This window comes from Ursus arctos, unplaced genomic scaffold (genome assembly GCF_023065955.2).
Source record: "Ursus arctos isolate Adak ecotype North America unplaced genomic scaffold, UrsArc2.0 scaffold_6, whole genome shotgun sequence".
Lineage (NCBI taxonomy): Eukaryota > Metazoa > Chordata > Mammalia > Carnivora > Ursidae > Ursus > Ursus arctos.
The window spans coordinates 83,751,112-83,772,315 of record NW_026623078.1 but is presented as its reverse complement, the minus strand read 5'-3'; the positions used below and the strand labels follow the sequence as shown (position 1 = coordinate 83,772,315).

At 49.9% G+C, this 21,204-nt stretch overlaps 1 protein-coding gene across 10 annotated transcripts in view; it reads left to right on the top strand.

Annotated features, from left to right (window-relative positions):
• The window catches only part of TRAPPC9 (trafficking protein particle complex subunit 9), a 593,937-nt gene that overhangs the window by 23,767 nt on the left and 548,966 nt on the right, over positions 1-21,204 (top strand). For 5 of the 10 annotated variants that reach the window (XM_057307937.1, XM_048212431.2, XM_057307936.1 and 2 more), the window contains exon 2: positions 18,290-18,883. In XM_057307937.1, the coding sequence (XP_057163920.1) occupies positions 18,300-18,883 (584 nt within the window). In that variant the 5' untranslated portion in view covers positions 18,290-18,299. Of the gene's footprint in view, positions 1-10,944; positions 11,016-18,289; positions 18,884-21,204 lie in introns of those variants that run through there. The other 5 variants (XM_048212428.2, XM_048212425.2, XM_048212430.2 and 2 more) reach the window with 4 other exon arrangements.

Genomic DNA, 21,204 nt, shown 5'->3' with positions numbered 1-21,204 from the left:
AGTTTACCATTTGCTCTGCTGAGCTTGTGTAGGGTTGGTCACGTGGTGGAATGTGGGGCTTTAATCAAGTTCTGAGGGCAGGTGTTCAATTCTAGAAACCTGACAGAGACGAAGGATTCTTGAGCCAGAGGAAGGCTCGTGACCGTTCTCTCATTGAGATGCAAGTGGGAGGATTACCGTCCAAAACTTACAGCTTTGTTCCGTATTCATGTTGCAGCTTGGTTTCTGTATTAATTCTTCCAGGGGGTATATATTTGCTTCTCCCTCTCATATCCTTTTTTTGGAAACAGCTTTCTTAGCCGGCTGTCTCCTTCACCGAGCAGCTAAGTTTGACACAGCTTCATTTTGTATATTTGTTACCAGCTTTATTGAATACCTTATTACATATAACAAAATGTACCCATTTTAAGTGTAGAATTCAGTGAGAGTCCATAAACGTACACACCTGCATAGCCGTGGGCACAAAGTACAGGCACTTCCATCAACGCACCCAGTCCCTGGGCCCCTTTCCATGAGCCCCAGTCTGGGCCCCAGGCAACACGTGATCCTCTGTCACGGTACGTTAGATTCTTCTTTCCAGAGTCTCAAACACATGAAGTCATTTACTCTTCTGTGTCAGACCTTGTCTCACCAGCCCCCGCGGAGGGTCCCCAACACTGCCTCACAGATCAGTAGTTTGTCCCTTCCTGGTACTTTGTCATGTCCCGTTTTCCTGGTATTTCCCCTTTATGACAATTAGGAGTGAAGCCGCTGTAACCTTCACAGACAGAAGCTTTCTCTCCTCTTCCAACGAGGGCAATGTCCGGACCATACAGCAGATGCATGTGGGTGGCACGGAAATTGCCAAACCTTATACCAGAGCCTTGGTACCACGTTATATTCCCGCTCAAAACATTTCTCTTGTAGGGACGCCTGGGTGGCTCAGTGGGTCAAGTGACTGCCTTTGGCTCAGGGATGATACCAGGGTCTTGGGGTCGAGTCCTGCTTTGGGCTCCTTGCTTCTCCCTCTGTCTGCCGCTCCCCCCGCTTGTGCGCTCGCGCTCTCTCTCTCTGATTAAAAAAAAAAAAGTCTTCAAGATGTTTCTCTTGTTAATCTTTTGCTGGTCTGATGCACAGCGCCCCAGGCCAGGACCTAGTGGGGGGACGGGGGGGGGGGGGTTGTGTTCTTCCCTGACACAGGCTCGCCTGGGGGCTGAGCCGGGGAACTCACAGGCAACTTGGGGGTAGCTCTCCCCAGCTCTCGCCTTTCCAGTCTCTGTCTCCTCAACAGCAGTGAGGTGAAGCCGTGGTCTTTGGGCGACCCGTCTTTGGGTACTCCAGGCAGGGCTGGGTGATGCCGCACAGCGCCTCCTTCCTCTTCTGCCCATGCTGCCCTCGGCCCAGTATCTGCACGTAGGTTCCTTTTTCCTCCCGGTTTTCTAGTTGTGGACAGTGGGAGGGTCCCTCTGAATGCTGTTATTCTCCCTAAATTTGATTTTCACTTCTTGAAAATTGTCCTTTTACGTACTTGTAGACAGATACGGAGCCAAGGCAGGGGCTTGGCCCTGACGGAGTGTCGTCTCCACTTTGGGCATCATCTGCATCTTCCTCCTCCCTCAGGTGGGAGTAGAGATCCTGTTCTTCCACCGAAGAGGTAGTCTCAGGGAAATCGATTTCACGAAAACGTGCATACGGACACTGGGATTTTCAGTGGGGGAATGGAGTCCCTTAAAACAACGAGACACTGCATAGAGTTCTAAGTATAGTGTCTGCCATGTTTTAGGTACTCCGTACGTGGTAGCTACTATTACTTCCACACAATAAAGTGGGGGAGCTTTACGTGAATGACCGCCTTCTTGATAACATGCTACTTTATCGTGTGAGGTCCCGGGGTCTCTATGTTATCCTTGCTGGCCGAGGGTTTCTGATTCTAGCCCGCTCTGTCTGGGCTACAGCCCATATTCCAACATTATTGTGTTTTACTCCTGTAACAGCCTTCCACCAAAGCCCTTACCCGTCCAGGTCCCTGTGCTAGGAATAAAGCTCGTAGAACCACGCGTGGGTCAGAGACTTGTCAGTCACAGCACGGGGTGGGCGGGGTCTTACAGCAGACAGACACAGCAGGGTAGAGGGAACCCTGAAGACAGAGTCATTTCCTTTGCTTAGGGAGTCAGGGCAGCTGCAGAGGACGAAGGACTTGAATTCAGAGTGGAAGAGTGAGTAGAAATTTGCCTATTTGGCATTGCAGGGAACAGAAAGAACAGCATCTGCGAGAACTCAGAGGTGTGGGAAGAATGACATCCGGAAAACTGAACCATGGGGTGAGGCTGGACTGGTATAGACAGGGAGCAATTTTTTACAACAACTTTATTGAGATCTAAGTCACAAGGCCCCCAATTCACCCACTTGAAGAGTACCATTCGTTGGTTTTAGTATGTTCTGAGTTGCGCACAACCATGGGGAGCCATTTTTGAAGCCCTTATAAGGTCCTGTTGAAGGTAGCTCTCCTGGGGCTCCCTGAAGTGACTTTTAGGGGTTGTATGGGTACAGCATTTGGGTCCGGGCAGAAAAGAAAAGGGGCAGCAGCACTCCTTGTGCTGAGCAAAGGAGAACTACAGCGGTGTCCCCGGGGCTTCTGCAGGCGGGAAGGGAGCCCCCAGGACCCCCTCCACAAGCTGCAGCTTCTATAACCTGAGACTGCGTCTTCACCGTCAAAGCAAAGGAGACACCAAGAGCGTGGCCCTGGACCAGGCTGGGCTCCCACAAGCCCTCCCCTCAGGGAGCCTCAGGAGGCTGAACTGAACCAGGCAGCTCGTACAGAATGGATTTCTTAAGCTGCCCCAGTGATGATCTTGATGAAAAGATGACGGAAGGAAATTGGTCTGCGCGTACAGCCTGTTCTCTTCTCAAGGCATGGAACGAACTAGCTGCTCTCCAAACCTGACTACGCTTTTAAAAGTACAAATTTCAAGGCCACACCTCTGGTGTTCTCCTTCAGTACCTCTGAGTCAGGTCAGGAAAGCACGGTGTAGTTTTAACTGCTTGTACTTTCTTTGGAGTTCTCCTTTTAATGATTTTCCAACGACTGCAAACTTAAGTCTCAAGTACAGTACAAATAACTTATTCCTGAGCCATTTTCGTGTAAGTGGCTGACCTGTTGTCCTGATACCCCTAAACAGGTTAGTGTGTGTTTTCCACAAACGAGGACATTCTCCTGCCAGACCGCAACACAACCATCAAAATCAGGACATTAGCACTGATAACATCAGTATCCTCTGAGCCTCAGACTGACTCCACTCAAGTCACCAGCTGGTCCTTTTCTTTTTTCCTTTTTTTTTTTTTTTTTTTTTTGTAGCAAAATGATCCAGTCCAGGATCATGTGTGACTTTATTTGTACCGTCTGTTCATTCTTCTCTAATCTGGAATGGTTCAGTCTGTCCTTGGCTTGCAAGACCCGGACACTTGCTTTCGAAGATCACAGGTCAGCTCTTTTGTGGAATGTCCCTAGTTTTGGCTTATCTGTGGTTTCTTCCTGACTAAATCCAGGTCATGCACGCTTGGCAGGGACATCACAGAAGCGGTGCTCTGTTCTCTTTCCTGCATTCCGTCAGGTGGCACATGATTCAGATCCGTCCTGTTAGCCTTGATTCAGTTTGAGTGGAATCCTCTTCTTAACTTTTTAAAAGTAGTCTCTGTTCCCAAAGTGGGGCTCAAACTCATGACCCCAGATCAAGAGTCCCATGCTCTACTGATTGAGCCAGCCAGGCACCCCTCCTCTTTTCTTTTTTTTTTAATTGAGCTATAATTGACATATAACGTTGTGTAAATTTAAGGTGCGTAACCTGTTAACTGATAGACCTACATATTGCAATAGGATTGCTACTGTTGTGTTAGCTAACACATCCCAACCCATAATTATCATTTCTGTTTTTGTGGTGGGTACATTTATGCTCTAGTTTCTCAGCAACTTTGAAGTATATAATACAGCATTGTTGACTATAATCAACTTATTCATCTTCTAATTGCATGTTTGTACCCTTTGACCAACATCTCTGCAATTTCACCAGCACCCCCAGCCCCTGGTAACCACCATTCTACTGTTTCTACAAGTGATCTGAATCTTCTTTCTCTGATTCAGGCAAAGAAAGAAAGAAAGGGCAAAGGTATGGATAATTGAGGTTAAAAATACCCTTGCACTCGATCGATGTGTTTTAAACAATTCGATCGATGTTATTTGAGTAATTCAGATAAATCCTGTATCAAGTTGTCTGAGAGCAGAGACATAGCCTCAGTCTTTCCTTTAAAATTAGCCTTCATGCTTGGGGCACCTGGGTGTGCAGTCGGTCAGGTGTCTGACTCTTGATTTGGGCTCAGGGTTGTGATCTCAGGGTCGTGGGATAAAGCCTGCCATGGGCTCCTTGCTCAGTGGGGAGACTGCTTGGGATTCTCTCTCTCCCTCTTCCTCTGCTCCTCCTCGCTCTCTGCTCTCTCTCTTTCTCTCAAATAAGCAAATCTTAAAAAAAATTAGCCTTAATGCTATAATATTTAAGACACACAAAAGGTATAAAGAATACTATATCTTGAATTATAATAACTTGATATGTAATATACAACGTATATTTCCAATTGGATTATTGTATTTTATTTTATATGTAACACAAAAAATACAAAATATGTAATGTAATATACTATGAATTCTCAAACCATCTAGTTCAAGAATTAAGCCACAGCCAATTCAGCTAAATCTCTTGTGAATTCTTCCCTAGCTTCAGTCTATTATGCACTTGCCCAGAACTGACTCACCCAGGATCCCCTGACAAACTGACAAAATCCAAGTTTTTGGAGGCAATTTAAGGCAATTAGATCCTAACTCAGGCCAGACAAGGAAGGATGTTGTTGTTTTTTTTTTTTTGAGGCGCTACTTAGCTTGTTCTGCCATCTGGTGGTCATACAGGGAATTGCAGCTACTCATGTTTCCCACCACACCCCACCCCCGGCCCCCGCCCTTCTCAGAATTTTTTTTCTTTTCTTTTCTTTTTTCTTTTCTTCTCTTTTCTTTTCCTTTCTTTTCTTTCTTTTTAAAAAAAGATTTTATTTATTTATTTCACAGAGAAAGCCATCCAGCAAGAGAGGGAACACAAGCAGGTGGAGTGGGAGAGGAAGAAGCAGGCTCCCAGCGAAGGAGCCTGATGTGGGGCTGGATCCCAGAACGCTGGGATCACGCCTTGAGCCGAAGGCAGGCGCTTAACAACTGAGCCACCCAGGCGCCCCAGAATTTTTCTTTAAAACATTTTTTTTCCCCTTGAGGCACTTGGGTGTCTCAGTCGGTTGGGCGGGGGACTCTTGGTTTTGCCTCGGGTGGTGATCTCGGAGTTGTGGGATCCAGCCGGGCATGGGACTCTGCCGGTGGTGAAGTCCCCTTGGGATTCTCTCCCCCTCTCCCTCTGTTCCTCCCCTCATTTACGTGCACGCACCCTCTCTTTCTAAAATATATAAATAAATCTTTAAGAAAGTTTTTTGCTTAAACTTTATTTTTAAATGTAAAATCTTAGAGGGGGTGGGGCAGCCATTGAGGGTCCTCAGCTGAGTCCTAGGAGCACAGTTAAAAAAAACTTTTTTTAATGTAAAATCTGATTTTCTTAAGTTGGATATATTATAACTGATCTTTAAATCTCTCTGGTTTTACAAGTGACCACCATGCATTGGTGAAAACACATAAGTATTAGTTGCTCACATTTATAACTTTTCAGTCTTGGATGTATGTAGTTTGTGTGTGTGTGTGTGTATGTTTTTCTCAGTTAATTCCAAAACTTATTGCAAATATATGACAGCCACTGATGTAGATGCTAGCATGAACAAGAATCACCTCAATGTCAAATTAACATAGTGTTTCTAATTATACTCGGTGAAACAGGAAACCTCTTTAATAATCTATAAAACAAAGAAGCCTAACAGAGTAAATAATACTTACTGATCACCTATTATCTGCTAGATGAACACGTCATTTCTGAGAAAATGTCACAGCGCATTTGCATTGTTTGAAATGCAGTAAGTTGGAGTCATCACCAAGTTGTGTGATATTCATTCTTGAGATTCCTGTGGACATTAAATTGATTGGTGAAAGTTTGATAGAAAAAAGCTTGTTATGTCATTTCAAATTATCTTTTCACCAATTACTTATTAATCACAACAGGAAAAGTGGTCGATTTACAGTGGAGAGACAGCCGACGCGGCCCTAGCCAACTGATCAAAGTTACCCCAACGGACCAACCAACAGTGTGTGCCCACTGAGATAACACACGCAGAGGGCTTAGCTTACATCACTTCTATGGCATTCTGCAAAAAATACATAACCCGAATTTAATCATGAGAAAGCATTAGACGGACTCAAATTGAGGAACACTGTAGAAAATAGCTGGCTTGTATTCTTCCAACATTAATTAGAGTCATGAAAGAAAGGCTGAGAATCCGTTCCAGATAATACGAAAAAAATACTGGACAACTGACTGCCACGTGTGGTCTTGGACAGGGGAAAACTGTGTAGAAAGCACACAACTGGGATATACTTATATACTTGTCTATCCATCTAGAGAATGATAAAACAAATTTGGCAAAAACGTGAATCGTTGGTGAATATGGAGAGAGAGGCTATGGGAGTTCTTTTTACAATTCGTGCCAGTTTTCCGTGACTTTGAAACAACATAAGAAAGTTAACCCAAACAAGTGTTACCCCAGACAAGCCCTTTGAGGACTAAGAACTGGTCTCTTGAAAATGAAGTCACTGTGCGCAAACTTTTAAAACGAACAGCGCGGGAGCTTAGCACGGTAACCAGAGGGCAAACCACCGATCGGCCGCACCTCCCTCCCGGACCAGCGCGGCCCGGGACGGGGCGCGTGAGCCGAGGGTAAGGAGCAGGACAGCGCCGGCTGGAGACCCCTCTGCGCGGAGGAAAGCGCACGGAGAGCTCCAGCAAGCGCGGCAGGGCGCGGCTTAGGGGCCAACGAGAAAAGAGCCGGGGTTCTGCTCCGAGGTGGAAGCTGGGGCTCCAACACCCAGCAGCCGGGGTGGGGGTCGGGGGTGGGGCAGGCTTTCCGAGGGTCGCCTGGGCGCAGGTGCCAGCGCTCCCCCGCGTCGGTGTCCCCACGGCCTGGGCACAGAGCCGGCGTCCCAGGCGTATTCTTGGGCGGAATAACCGCGTGCACATAGGGAAGGCCCTGGGTCCCTTCCCGCCCGCAGCGCGCCGGCCCCCCGCGGGGACCTCGGAGCTGCTGACGCACACGGGACGCAGGCGGGGGCTGGGTTTCCAGGACGACGAGGGCGGAACCGCGGCCCTCGCGCTCGTGCGTCACTTCCGCCCGCTAGCCACTGGCCCTTCTGCCTGCGAGGAGGTTCCGATTGGGAGCATCTCGCCTCGGGTAGCTGGGCTGTCGCAGTGGGGCTGGGAGTAGCCAACAGAACTCTGATTCTGCGGAAGGAGGTGTTGGGGACTCAGGTGTAGCCTGGCTTCCGTCGCCCAAGCAGTCGCTTTCAAAACCGCCCCCTTGGAGCCGAGGTTATAGGATGCCTAGGCGCTGCCAGATATAGAGCATGCGCACTCCTACCGACACAGGCTCAGGGAATCCACTGCTCCGGGATTTCCGCGTAGCCGGTGGAATAGCGGAGGGGCGGGCTGGGGTGGGCGTGACGGGGAGGGGCGTGGTGCTCGAACGAAGGCGTTGATTGGTCAGTTAGAAGTCCCGCTGGGGGAGCCGCTGTCGACCTCTGGCGGGCTCTGCAGTTTCATTCATTCGTTCATTCACAGAATGGATTGATTCACTCAGCTTTCCCTGAGAGTACGTGTGTCAGAGCCGGTGCTGGGCGCTGGGGATCCAGACAGGAGTCGGACTCCGGGAGTCCAGGATCTGGCTGGCACTCTCGCTGTTTCCCTCCTTTCTGTGCAACCTCACCGCCTCTCTTCTGTACTCGTGCAGAGGGAGGTGACAGCCACCCCATCCTACTGCAGGGACCTTCCCTGAGAGCTCCTTCCCCTGACAGCAGCAGTCGCACACGGGAAGGCCTGAGCTGGAATCCGGCCACGCGCGCAGTGACTGAGCCACTTCCGTCACTTGACGTCCACAGGTCTTTGGGTTGTGAGGTTGAAAACGAGCTTTGGTGCTTACCTTGGTGTGGAACCCCAGTTTTGCCCCTCATTAGCTCCTGCGACTTCGGGCCCTTCAGGGGGGCCTCTGGTTGTCCAGCGCTGGCTGAGATAATTCTTAGCTGAATTGAGGCTGAATAAATCTAAGGGGAAGGATTTCGTAAACCCAAAGCAAAATTTTGGTTCCAGATCCAAAGCACCCCCTTCAACCAACATACTGGTGATAAAACTGACTTGTAAATATCCATCGTCTGATTCCCTGTGTCGTTTCTCAATTGTTCCACATTGAGAAGGGGAAATAAAGGAATGTTATTGCTTAGTCCCCTTAAATTAGAACAACCTACTTTATAAGGTGCTTGTGAGGATTAAATGAGAAATTTGTGACAAGTACATTGCACCTTACCTGCCAGGTAGATGGTAGCTACCACGATTGTATCATTTTGAGGGAATACATGTGAAAGACCTGCTCAAGTGGTTGGTTTTTAGTGGTACTAAATATATGTAGTTGAGTAAATGAATCCCTTTCCTTTTAGCTTGGGCACTAGAAAGCCCAAGTGAGACATGGCCCAAGCATTTGAGTAGACTGCAGGGTAGGGGAGAGCCCTACAACATGGAAGGGAGTCAGAAACCCTATGTAATACTGTTGGGGGTTCAGAAATCCTGAGGGATGATGGACTTTGCCTAAAGTGCCCCAAATGTCACCCAACCAGAACACTTTTAGTCAGGACAACGGGCATGAACTGGGATTGTTCCAGGCAAATCAAGATATGGTCACCCTATCCCAAAGCTATATGAGTAGCATGTGACATCATTAAAATGGAACTTCAGTGTGTCCTATTGTGTCTCCAAATGTTTTCTCATACTCAATTTTATTTAATCCTGGTGACAGCCTCATGAAGTGCTTACCCACATTTTATGGATGAAGACATTGAGGTCATGTAGTTGGTGAGTGATGGGGCGGGTGCTTTGATTGTACTTTTGACTCATGTTTCAGTGACGATTCTCAACTCCACAAAATCTCCTGGGCATTGGTTCTCATCTTTGCGACTCTATGATTTGATGTTTCAGGGAAGCCTCAGATTCTACCTCGTGTTACTGGAGAGCTTTCTTTCTTTCTTTTCTAAGGTTTTATTTTTATGCAATCTCTACACCCAATGTGGGGCTAGAACTCACGACCCCAAGATCAACAGTCACATGTTCCACAGACTAAGCCAGCCAGGCACCCCAACTGGAGAACTTTCTAACAGAGCTCTGTATCATCAAGCTTTCCATCCCCGTTAGGACTTTTGTAGAGGGGATCTGGTGTGAGTGTGAGGTTGGACCTGATTATTTTAGAGGTTCTTACCCATCCAATTTGAAGTGTCTACAAACTCCTTGAGAGCAGGTTTTGCTGTCGTCTTTGAATTCTGAACATTCAGATGAGACGATCAGGAAAAGTTAAAGCTATGAAAGGTGAATAACTCCAGGAGGAAGACAGGCCTGGATACCCTGATGGATCAGTTTAATGCAAGCCCCTACCTTCTCTGAGCCTCAGTCTTCTCATTGGTAAGGATGCAGGATAGTCTCTCTCTCACAGATTTGCTGGAACAATAAAATTACTGTAAGTGAATACATAGTAAACAGAGAAACACTGTACTAAAATAGCAATGTTTCCTTTTGCCAGCTTTCAATATTTCTTTCTAAATTGCTTGCCTTATCCATTTATAAAGAGAACAGGAACAGAGAAGGACTGTGGAAAGAGCACAGGCCATGGACTCAGACAGCCCTGCATCTGAATCCCTAAATAACACCAGCCACTTGTGCAACCCCAGCCAAGTGGTGTGTCCTTTCTGGAACTTGGCACTAAGAATAGCTACCTTGCATGGATCTTAGAAGACAGAGTGAGCTAAGCAGTGAAGCTCTGTTCCTGGCACATAGACCTCCATCAAGGGTGGCTTCTCGTAATGTCTGTTTTCTGTAACTGTCAACCTGCATTCTTAAGCCCGTGGAGCAGCCCCTGTGGGCATCCTTCTGTGGTGTCTTGGAGGCACTCTCCCTCGGTGTCTGTTGAAAACACTTCCTGGCTCTCTAGCGTATGCTGGAAATCTGCTTCACCTGCTTTGCCCTGAAGATGTGTTCTGCTTATAACGCATTCCTACTCTTTGGAAAACAATTCAATAAAAAAATTGGTTTTCCACTGACCCTGGGCAGGGATGAGGGATAGCATATTATTATTTTATAAAAAATATGAATAATAAAATAAGTCATAAAACAGCACTGCACACATAGCAAAGAGTCAATAAATGCTTGCTGGCTTAAAGCAAAGGTGATGGCTCAGTTCTTCCTGTCTGCTGTTATTTGCTGAGGGGACGATTCTTCCATTACATTATTTTTTTAAAAGTAGGCTCCGTGATCAACGTGGGCCTTGAACTCAGGACCCTGAGATCAAGAGTTGCATGTTCTATCGACTGAGCCAGTCAGGCACCCCTAAAAACATTTTTTATTTGAAAAAGAAATAGATGTAAACAGAACACAAAGATCCAGAAGGGAGAGAGCATCTTCCTCCACCATCCTGTTCTCCCAGCCTTTCTGGAGATGACACTGTTAACAACGTCTTGTGCATCTTTCCAAATGGGCTATGGACACTCTAAGGTATGTATGTAAACTCAGTTTTATGTATTCATTTTTAACAGAGAAGTTTAAATCCTAAAGTGGCTTCTGCCCTGGGAAACAGCTGTTCCCCACCCTCCCAGTGGATGGACTGCTGGGGCCCTCCAGGCGGGGAGTGGCTCCACCCACGAGAGCTGGGGACCGGGCTCCGGCGCGCGTCCCCGCCCCGCCCCCACGGCTGCGCGGATGAAGCACGCCCGGGAGGCTCGCCTAGCCTGCGGACGGAAGGGGCGCTTATTCAGCCCACAGGTAGTCCTGAACATCAGCGACCACGCCTGTGGGTGCTTGGTCTCCGGGGCGGCAGGGAGCCGCAGGGGTCTCGCAGGCGCCCCTGCCCCGGAGGTGCTGAAATTTGGGCGGCGCGCCTTGAGGGGTTAGAAAGTGGCGCGGAGAAGCGACAGGCCCCTCCCTCGGCGCGCGCCGCCCCGGGAGCCGAAGCTTTTCTGTCCCCGCTACTCCTCCTCCCTTCCACTCCCTCCCGTGCTCTCCAGTCCCTCTCCCCGGCTGCGTCCCTCCCAAAACCCGGAGCGGAGCGCCGGCCCGGCCCGGCCCCGAGCATGCGCAGGAAGGTGCCGGCGCGGCCGCCGGTCGGAAGCGCCAGCTCTGAGTAGGGGGAGCGGTCGCAGAGGCTGCTCGGCCCCGCCGCCCGCCAGGCCGTTGGCTCCCGCTCCGCGCCCGGGCCGCCGGCTGTGTAAGTGCGAGGTGGGGGTTCCGGGCCGGGGATCGGCCGGCTGCGGGAGGGCTGCCTGTGTGTGGCGGCGAGCGAGGGCGCGAGTCAGCCTGCACCTGCCCGGGCCGAGGTCCACTTCACACCCGCCCCAGCCCGTTAGCTTGTCCGGCGCCCTCCGCACACCTGTCCCGGGCCGTGCCCGCACCCGCCTCTCTGGGGCCCCGGCCCTTGCTCCCTGCGGCGCGCGGCGGCGGCCCCCTCCCCTATTCCGCCTGCCGCGTCCTGGCCCCCGGGCCGTGTGGGGTCGGGAGACTCCCGGCGCGCGCTTGTCTCCCGGCAGGGCGGCCCGGCCGGCCAGGGGCTACCCTCTTGTCTCTGTCCTCCTAGCTGGCCTCCAGGTTGAGAGTGCCTGAGACCCAGCTCAGCGGCCCCAGGCGCTGGGTCCTGGGATGAGAGCTTCTGTGGTCAGCTCCAGCTGACCCCGCGGGGGTCGTGGGGAAGGAAGAGTGCCAGCGCTGTGCTTGCCTGTGGTCTTCTCCCTCTCGCGATCCGCCCCCGCTGCACCTTGCCACAGCAAATGCCTTCTAACCCACACTTTTCTGATGTTCAGATAGGGTGCGTGTTGAATTCACGTGTTTTTATAGAGAGAGGGATAAAATGTTGAAAGCAGGGCTCGCTGTAGATCAAAATGAGCTGAAGGCAGGGGGCTGTGACACCCTCCGTCCATCAGCCCTCCGCCCCCGAGCTTAAACTAGTGACTGTCAGTTTTTGAGAAATAGTTACAGCCACTTCCTCGTCCAGCCCAGCGAGTGTTTGTTAACGTGAAACGACAGCACTCCAGGCATGATGTTGGAGACCCAGGAATATTGCCATACTAAAGATGGGGCAAGGTTATGTTTGCTTCTCTTAAATTGTGTGGCAGAGTAGTGGTGTAGAGGGACAAACGGTTGTCAAGAAATATAGACATTTTTGAAAATTTTATTTATTTGTCAGAGAGAGAGAAAGAGAGAGCACAAGCAGGGGGAGTGGCAGGCAGAGGAAGAAGCAGACTCCCTGCTGAGCAAGGAGCCCTGCAGGACTAGATCCAAGGACCCTGGGATCCTGACCTGAGCTTAAGGCAGATGCTTAACCAACTGAGCCACCCAGGCATCCCTGTCAAGAAATATTTTTAAAAATAACTGCTTTATTGAGATATCATTCACATACTACAAAATCCACACATTTAGAATGTACAGTGCTGTAGTTTTAGTGTATTCACAGTGCAACCATCACGGTACCAGAACATTTCTATCACTTCAGAAGGAAGCTCCGTACTCATTGGCAGTCACTTCTTACTGTGTCCCCCAGACCCTGGCAGCCGCTGTTTTACTTTCTGTCTCCAGGGGTTTGCCTGCCGTGGGCATTTCACATACATGGAATCACAGACTGTGTGGCCTTTTGTGATTCGCCTCTTTGAGCATCATGTATGCAGGGTTCATCTGTGTAGTAGTATCAGTACTTTGTTCCCTGTGAGGGCTGAGCAAGGTTCTCTTGTTGGATAGACCACATTTTGTTTATCTGTTCATTAGTTGATGGACAATGGTGTTGTTTCCACTCTTTGACTATTATTTTTTAAGATTGTATTTATTTATTTGAGAGAGAGTTTGTGAGAGAGAGCGCAGAAGAGGGGGGAGGGACAGAGGGAGAAGCAGACTCCCCACTGAGTGGGGAGCCCAGTGCAGGGCTTGATCCCCGGACACCGGGGTCATGACCTGAACCGAGGGTAGACTCTTAACCGACTGAGCCACCCAGGTGCCCCCACTGTTTGACTATTAAGAGTAATGCTGCTATGAAATTTGTGGACAAGTTTTTGCATGGACACATGTGTTCTACCATGTCGAACAAATATATTTTTGATTTTTTTTTTTTTAGGATTTATTTATTTGCGAGGAGAGAGAGGGAGAGAGAGAGAGAGAGCGCACGTGAGCCCGCATGGGGGGAGGGGCAGAGGCAGAAGGAGAAGCAGACTCCCTGCTGAGCAGGAAGCCGGACATGGGGCTCCATCCCAGGACCCCAGGATCATGACCTGAGCCTAAGGCAGACCCTTAACCAACTGAGCCACCCAGGCGCCCCTATTTTTGATGTTTTAATATTTGTATTAGATTAGTCTCGGACACTAGAACTGGCTCAGTGCCAGGTCTTATTTTGTCAGCTTTTCCCTTGAAGAAACCAATGGAAAAGCATGGACTCTGGCGCCTGGCTCCGGTTCATCACCTACCGAGTAGGAGACCCTGAGCAGAATGACTGAGCCTTATTTCATCTGTATGATTGAAAATAGTGATACTCATTTCTTAGGATTGATGGAAGTCTAAATAAAATACATTATAGAGAGCCCAGTGAACTTCCTCTTTCTGGCTTATATGAGACAGATTTCCGCCTGTGTAAGATGCATATTTTGAATTTGGGGCAAAAGTGAACAAGTGTGTAATACTGAGCTGCTTCAGGGAAAACTCTTGCTTGAGGTTGTAAGGTTTATTGACCCATGGCACGGATTTGATTGCTGGTGTCCTTTCAGTGCCTAGTCAGAACTGGAAGGGACCCAGAGGGATCATTTAGTCCAGGGTGAGTTAGTTATTTGGATTTCATAGATTAGCAAATTCCAAAAAACTGGAGGGTCAATAATAGGGATGTCAATTTTAATTTTCACCTGAACAGGACAATGAGAAAATAACCATCGTCTCCTCTCACCAACATTTCATAAAAGCAAGAATGTTTTAATGCCAAAAAATGTGGAAGTTCATTACCTAAATATAAATTACAGTACTAGTTAATATTGATAAAGCATTTACAAAATTTACCTAAGTTTAGTTTTATGAGAAGTTCATACACTATTCTACTTTTTCTCATTTTACTTTAGAGAAGTTGAGCACCTGTCCTGAGACCCATGCCCAGGACCCGCTGTCCCCAATATTCAGGTGGATCTGCAGCTGTAATACCCTTGCTTCTTTGCGCTTCCTGTTTTCTGGCTCATAGAGGAAGGTATTTTCAGGAGCAGCAGCATAACCTGCGGGTGGAGGATGGGGCCGAGTCTGAGCTCTTAAACTACTTGACCTGCTGACAGCTAGGCTGTGAGCTCCTTGGAATTGGACCTTCTCCCTTTTTTTTTTTTTTTAAAGATTTTATTTATTTATTTGACAGAGATAGAGACAGCCAGCGAGAGAGGGAACACAAGCGGGGGGGGGTGGGGTGGGTGGGAGAGAAGGAAGCAGGCTCATAGCAGAGGAACCTGATGTGGGGCTCGATCCCATAACGCCAGGATCACGCCCTGAGCCGAAGGCAGATGCTTAACCGCTGTGCCACCCAGGTGCCCCAGGACCTTCTCCCTTTTTTAACTCTTGAAAAAAAATTTTTTTCAAGGTTTTATTTATTTATTTAGTTGTGAGAGCGAGAGCACACAGAGGCAGCGGGAGAAGCACGCTCCCCGCTGAGCAGGGAGCCCGACTTGGGCCTTGATCCCAGGACCCCGAGATAAGGACCTGAGCCGAAGGCAGGCGCCCCTAACTCTTGAAAAATTTTGAAGTACAGATTCTAGCAAAGGTGTACGTGGTATTTATGTATAGTTTAAAGAATGGCGAACAAACACCTCCATGCCTGCCATTTGGCCTAATTTCCGAAGCCTGCTTTCTCTCTCCTGAACCATGCTCCTCTCTGCCACCCAAGTAACCACTACCCAAGTTTATTTTTCTTTATAGCTTTACTTTGTGTGTAGATATCCCTAAAGGATACATTGTGTAATGTTTCCTGTTTTTGACCTTTATGTAAACGGAGTTGTTCTGCTTGTATTAATCCCCGACCTCCTTTATCGGCCCATCACATTGTTGAGATTGAGCCGCATTCCTGCAGGGTGGCTCTGGGCCATCCACGTTCAGGGCTCTGTAGTATTCCATTGCGTTAAAAGACCGTGGTTTATTTGCCCACTCTCCTGACTGTGGACATTTGTGTGGTCCCTAGTTCTGGCTTCTAGGATCCTTTGTTTATGTTATGTCTCCTGCCCTCCATATGCCAGAGTCCCTCTAGGAGGGGAGTTCCCGGGTCGTCTAGGAGAGTCTGCATCTTTGTAAACACTTGGCATTTTTCATGCTTAACATGTTTTGTCTGTGCACTGGCATCATTCACAGTAGCCCAAAGGTAGGAGCAACCCCAATGACCTTTGATGAATGAATGAGTAAGTAGTATCTCTATACAACGGGATATAAGCATTGAAAAAGAAGGAAATTCTGACCCATTGCTGCAGATGAACCTCGAAGACGTTCTGCCAAGCGAAATCAGCTAGTCACACAAGGACACAGAGTGTGTGATTCCACCTACATGAGGGACTGAGAGGAGTAAAATTCAGAGAGACAGAAAGTCAGAATGGTGGCTGCCATGGGGAGAGCGGCGTGGGGAATCATTGTTACAGAGTACAGAGTGTCGGGTGGGGAGATGGAGAACTTCTGGAGGTGTTTGCACAGCAGCGCGAGCGTCCTTAATGCCATAGAACTGTGCACTTAAAAGTGGTAAATCTCATGTATATTTTTATTTTGTCAATTTATTTTGGGTACGAAATGGCCTGTCACTGTGGCTTTAATTTGCTTTTTCCTGGTTGCCGTCGAGGTGGGCACCCTTCTGTTCCTGTCCTGGCTATTTGAGTTTTATCTCCAAAGATGCCTCTTGGAGCATTTTGTCCATCTCCTGATGGGGCGGTGTGTCTTCTCCTTGCGCATGGATTACCCATTGTCTCGTGTCATTTTTTGGAGAGCCTGTGCTTGCCTGCCGCCTCACAGTGGCACCTTTGCTGTATTCCAAATTGCCATGTATGCGTGGATCTGGTTTTGGGTGGGATTACAGTCCATATTTCTTTCTATCCCTGTGCCAGTACTGTGCTGACTGTACTTTTTATTTGGTCTCCCCCCCCCCCCCACAGATGTACTGAAATATCGTTCACATACCATACAGGGGACCCATTTAAGTCTGCAATTTAGTGGTTTTTAGTGTATTCACAGGGCTGTGCAGCCACCACCACAGTTTTGGAACATTTCATCGCCCCCGAAAGAAACCCTGAATCCTGTTAGACATAGCAGTTGTATCTGACCTTGCTCTGCGGTGGCGGCGGGGACACAATGCCCCTCCTCCGTGTGGTTCTCCAGAAGTTCCTTGGCTATTCTGGACCGTAAATTAATTTGTTATAGTCCACAAAAAATCTGGTAGGAGGTCTAATCCGAATAGCGTTGAATTTATATATCAGACTGGGGAGAATTAACATCTGTCTTCTCTTTCTCCTCGTGAAGGTAGCTGGAACGCTGTCTTTTCATCGGTACAGAGCCTGGCACTTGGGAAGTCCTCACTAAATGCTGGGGATGTGAATGATGAGGCTTTATACCTTGTTCATTTCAACCAGAGCCTTTAACAAAAAAGAAAACACTGCTGACATTATGTGGCTCACTTACCGTCCGGTCCGTAGAAGGACAGCCAGAGAGAGAATCACCTCGATGCTCTCGGCGGCTGTGGTCGGTTCTCTGCCACCTGTTGCTAAGGAGATAGCAGCATCCTTTTTGCTAATAATGTGTGCTGCTCGGCTGCTTTACATTTCATTAATTCAGTCTTATCTGTACACGGCTGTTCTTCGGTGGGCCTGCGTGTGATGTGTGCACATGTTAATAAAGATCTGTATGTGGGAGCACTCGTGGCCCATGTCCTGCCCGGCCCAGAGTGCCCACCGAGCGCATGCTAGAACGGAAGAGCCGTAAGACAGGTTGGAATTTCCATTATGACTCAAAGTTCCCGACTTCTGTAACCTGTGGCACTGTGATATAGCCCACCTTCATTCTGGGTGCAAACATACTGAATAACTTGATGAAACCCCATTGCAGGGTATTGTGGAGGGAGGGCCTGTCTGCTTGTCCCCTGTCTTGTCTTCCTGCACTAGTTCTCCGGGGCCTCGTGGGTGCTTCATCCGCCAGCAGGGCCCAGGGTTTGCTACTGCTGCTGCATGCAGTCCTTGTCCACGAGGCCTTCCCCCAGCCGCACTGGCCCCCTTCCTGTCTCTGCACAGCGAAGGCCTGGACCAGATAAGTGTTTTGCAGTTGTTTTTAAAGCTGTGGCTCCTTTTGAGAAACACAGAACCTTAAATCTCTGCCTTTAGCCCCAACTCTTGAGGGTTTGAGAAGTCTGCCAGGGGCTGCTGTACCTCTCTGTGGAGCATTGATGTGGGTTTGGTTCTTTCCAAGAGGGTGCAGAAGACACTGTTGGGAGGATGGGTGCTGGGCGGGGAGCAGTGTGGCATCGTCCGTCAGAGCCAGAGCGCGTGGCTTGAACACTTCCTCTGATGGCGCCTCTCTGATCTTGACCGTGATAAACCTCTCCCTGCCTCAGATTCTTCATCAGCAGAGTTGAGGTGGTGTCACAGAAAGGTTTAACTGAGATAATCTACATATAAACCATTTATGTCCCACGTAGACTGGAGGCCAAATCCAGACCTTCTGATTCCACTGTGGTTCTCGCTGTATCCCGCTGAGCGGATGAGGGAGCGGTGTGTTCGTTCAGGGACTGCTTTTAGGCCCTGACTCTCCGTCAGTACCGGGCTGGGTGTTAGAAATAGAAAACAAGAGACAGCCCCTTTTCTGCAGGAGCTCAGGGCCTCGTCCAGGAGCCGTGGTGTTTCGGGAAGAGCTGTGGTAACCAGGTGCAGAACTTCAGGGACAGACAGTAGCCCATGGCTCTGCGAGGGGCTCACCCTGCTCCCCAGGTGGCTTACGTCAGAACCACCGCACCCCAACGCAGGCCAACAGCCTTCCCAACCGTGTGCACCTCAAAGTCCCCTTTTTCTCTTTGGCAGAGTCTTCAAGATGAGTGTCCCTGACTACATGCAGTGTGCTGAGGACCACCAGACTCTCCTGGTGGTGGTGCAGCCTGTGGGCATCGTCTCCGAAGAGAACTTCTTCAAGATCTACAAGAGGATCTCCTCCGTGAGCCAGATCAGCGTGCGGGACTCCCAGCGGGTGCTCTATATCCGCTACAGGCACCACTACCCGCCCGAGAACAACGAGTGGGGCGACTTCCAGACCCATCGCAAAGTCGTGGGCCTTATCACCATCACGGACTGCTTCTCCGCCAAGGACTGGCCACAGACTTTCGAGAAGTTCCACGTGCAGAAGGAGATCTACGGCTCCACGCTGTACGACTCCCGGCTCTTTGTCTTTGGGCTGCAGGGAGAGATCGCCGAGCAGCCGCGCACCGACGTGGCCTTCTACCCCAACTATGAGGACTGCCAGACGGTGGAGAAGAGGATTGAGGACTTCGTCGAGTCGCTGTTCATCGTGCTTGAGTCCAAGCGTCTGGACAGGGCCACTGACAAGTCTGGGGATAAGATCCCCCTTCTCTGTGTCCCGTTTGAGAAGAAGGACTTTGTAGGACTGGACACAGACAGTAGGTAAGTATACCTGGAGGCCCAGAGGCTTTGTGCTTGGCTTGCTTCCTGACATCACGAAGGGAGAAGCAAGTGGTAGAATTTGATGCCCCAAGGGATAGACAGGTGCAGTCCATGGTTTTCAGACCTCCAGAAACAGGACAGCCTTTGGTTAAGGGGAATCCTTTTAGGGTTAGTGTGTGTACTTACTCGCCTGTTTCAGCCGGCCCTCCTTGGGGACGCCCTGAGCTGCTGTCCAGGACGGTGGCCACCTGTGGCTCTTGCCCACCAGAGAGCTGGCCTCTCTGAGCTGAGATGTGCTGTAAGTAAAACACACATCAGATATTGAGACCTAGTATGGAAAAAAGAAAGAAAATACCTGTTAATCTTTTTTACATGTCAAACTGATAATATTTTACATATATTAGGTCAAATAAAATATTAAAATCAGTTTTAGTTGTTACTTTTTAAAATGTGGCAGCTAGAAGACTTTATGTATGTGGCTTACATTTTATTCCTGTTGGACAGCGCTGCCCTAGTGCGCAGTCGGAAGCTTTTATTCAGTCTCATCCCTTCGATTTGTAGGTGAGGTGCTGGACCTGGAGAGGCAGCAAACTAGGAGCTAGCTGAGCTGAGCGCATAGTGGAGCTCCTGCCTCCCGGGCTGGGCACTGTGCACGGTTAGGCCCTTCTTCCCACCGATAGCTACGGTGTCCGATCCCTCGCTTACAGCCAGGCAAGGCGAGCGTCAGGTGTCAGAGGTGCTATCAGGGACTTCCCAAAGAGCTCCTTCTGCACACGGCAGTGTGTTTATAGTCTCTGTGTTACGGGGGGTCGAACAGAGCAGGAAAGGTCAGCAGCTGAGCTTTGCACCAGATCTGCAGATTACCCTCCTGGGCCCTTTGCTTCCCCGCCCTGTTCCCTGCACTGTCTCCCTGTATCGTGACCACTGTGGTGTCCAGGCACAGACGACACGAGGTTCAGGTGGTGATGCTTTGCCTGGAGGAGGTCCCCTGCAGTGAGGGAGAGTGTGGGGCTTCGTGGCCTGGCACCAGTCCCTCCTTCCCCTCCTGTAGAGTGTGGACGAGGGTCTTGCAGGAGAGGACTGAGTGACCTCGGGTCATGCTGGCAGAGTGCCCGCTGCAGAGCAGGTGCTCAGCGTGTATCTGGAGTTCACCTGAGGTCAAACACTGACTTGCTGTTGGTAAGAGCTGAGAAAAACAGGCCCGGGCCAGCCCTGCAAGTGGGAAGCACGGAGCGGCCCAAGTCCCACCTGCTGTGATGCTTTGCAGGGTCTGCGCTGGTTTTCATTTCCTCACCAGACGTGTGTGTGTGTGCGCCTGAGGAAAGGGCACGTTGCGCCTACGATCTGTACTCAGTCCTCGCAGTGGCCCTAAGGTCAACACACCAGTGCTCCCCTTTTCCACCATGGAGCTGGGGTGGTGAGGCGGAGGAGCCCAGGCCGCCGCGAGGGGCAGCGCTGTGCGGCGCACCAGGCTCTCTCCAGAGCTGGTCCAGAGTGGGGTGGCCACCGGGTGACATTCTTTTACCACACGGGGCGCACCGTGTACAGCCCCCGCACTCCCGAGCCACCGCAGCCCGTGACCTGGGCAGGGACCGGCTGGTCCCCGCCGCACAGACCAGTGGGTGCACGGCTGAAGCCTTGGAGGCAGCCGGGGACCCCGCTCTTACCCCTTCGCTACACGAGGCACCGGTGACATTTTTGTAGTCATCGACTTCTTGGGTTTGAGGTTGCAGACCCACCGGAGAATGCCGGCCTGTTTACGCTGTTTGAAATCCATGCTCACAATTTGGCGGGAGTAACAAGACTGTCTTGGGACAGTGTGCCGGCTGGACCGGGCAGTAACGTTAGCAAGTGTTTCTTGAGAGCCTCCATGTGTCCGGCATGGCCCTAGGCTCCGGAAATGCAGCAGTAGATCACACTGCCCTCCTGGTGGGACCGTTCTGTCCTCCGTGTGCTGTAGACAGTCAGCCAGCTTTTGAACTTGGGTGACATAGTGACACCGGTGACCTCAGATCAGATACGCTCTCCCGTCATCCCCGCTGGTCCATTGTTGCTTTCACTAGTCGACAGCGCTGTCATTTTTAAAAAACGATTTGGAGCAGAAACAGAGCCCAGCTCTGTCCTGCAGCTCTTGGTAGGAGTGTCCAGCTTGAAATGAGACCGTAGTTCACAGCTCACAAGGAAACATCTAGGTGAAGGCCGAGGTTTGGGTGGCACGCTGACCCCGTCCTTAGGCCCCGTGGCAGATTTGGCCGCTGCAGGCCCCTCACCTCCCTGTAACACGAGGTGCGGGCGTATATTCCCTGGAACGTTTGCCCGGG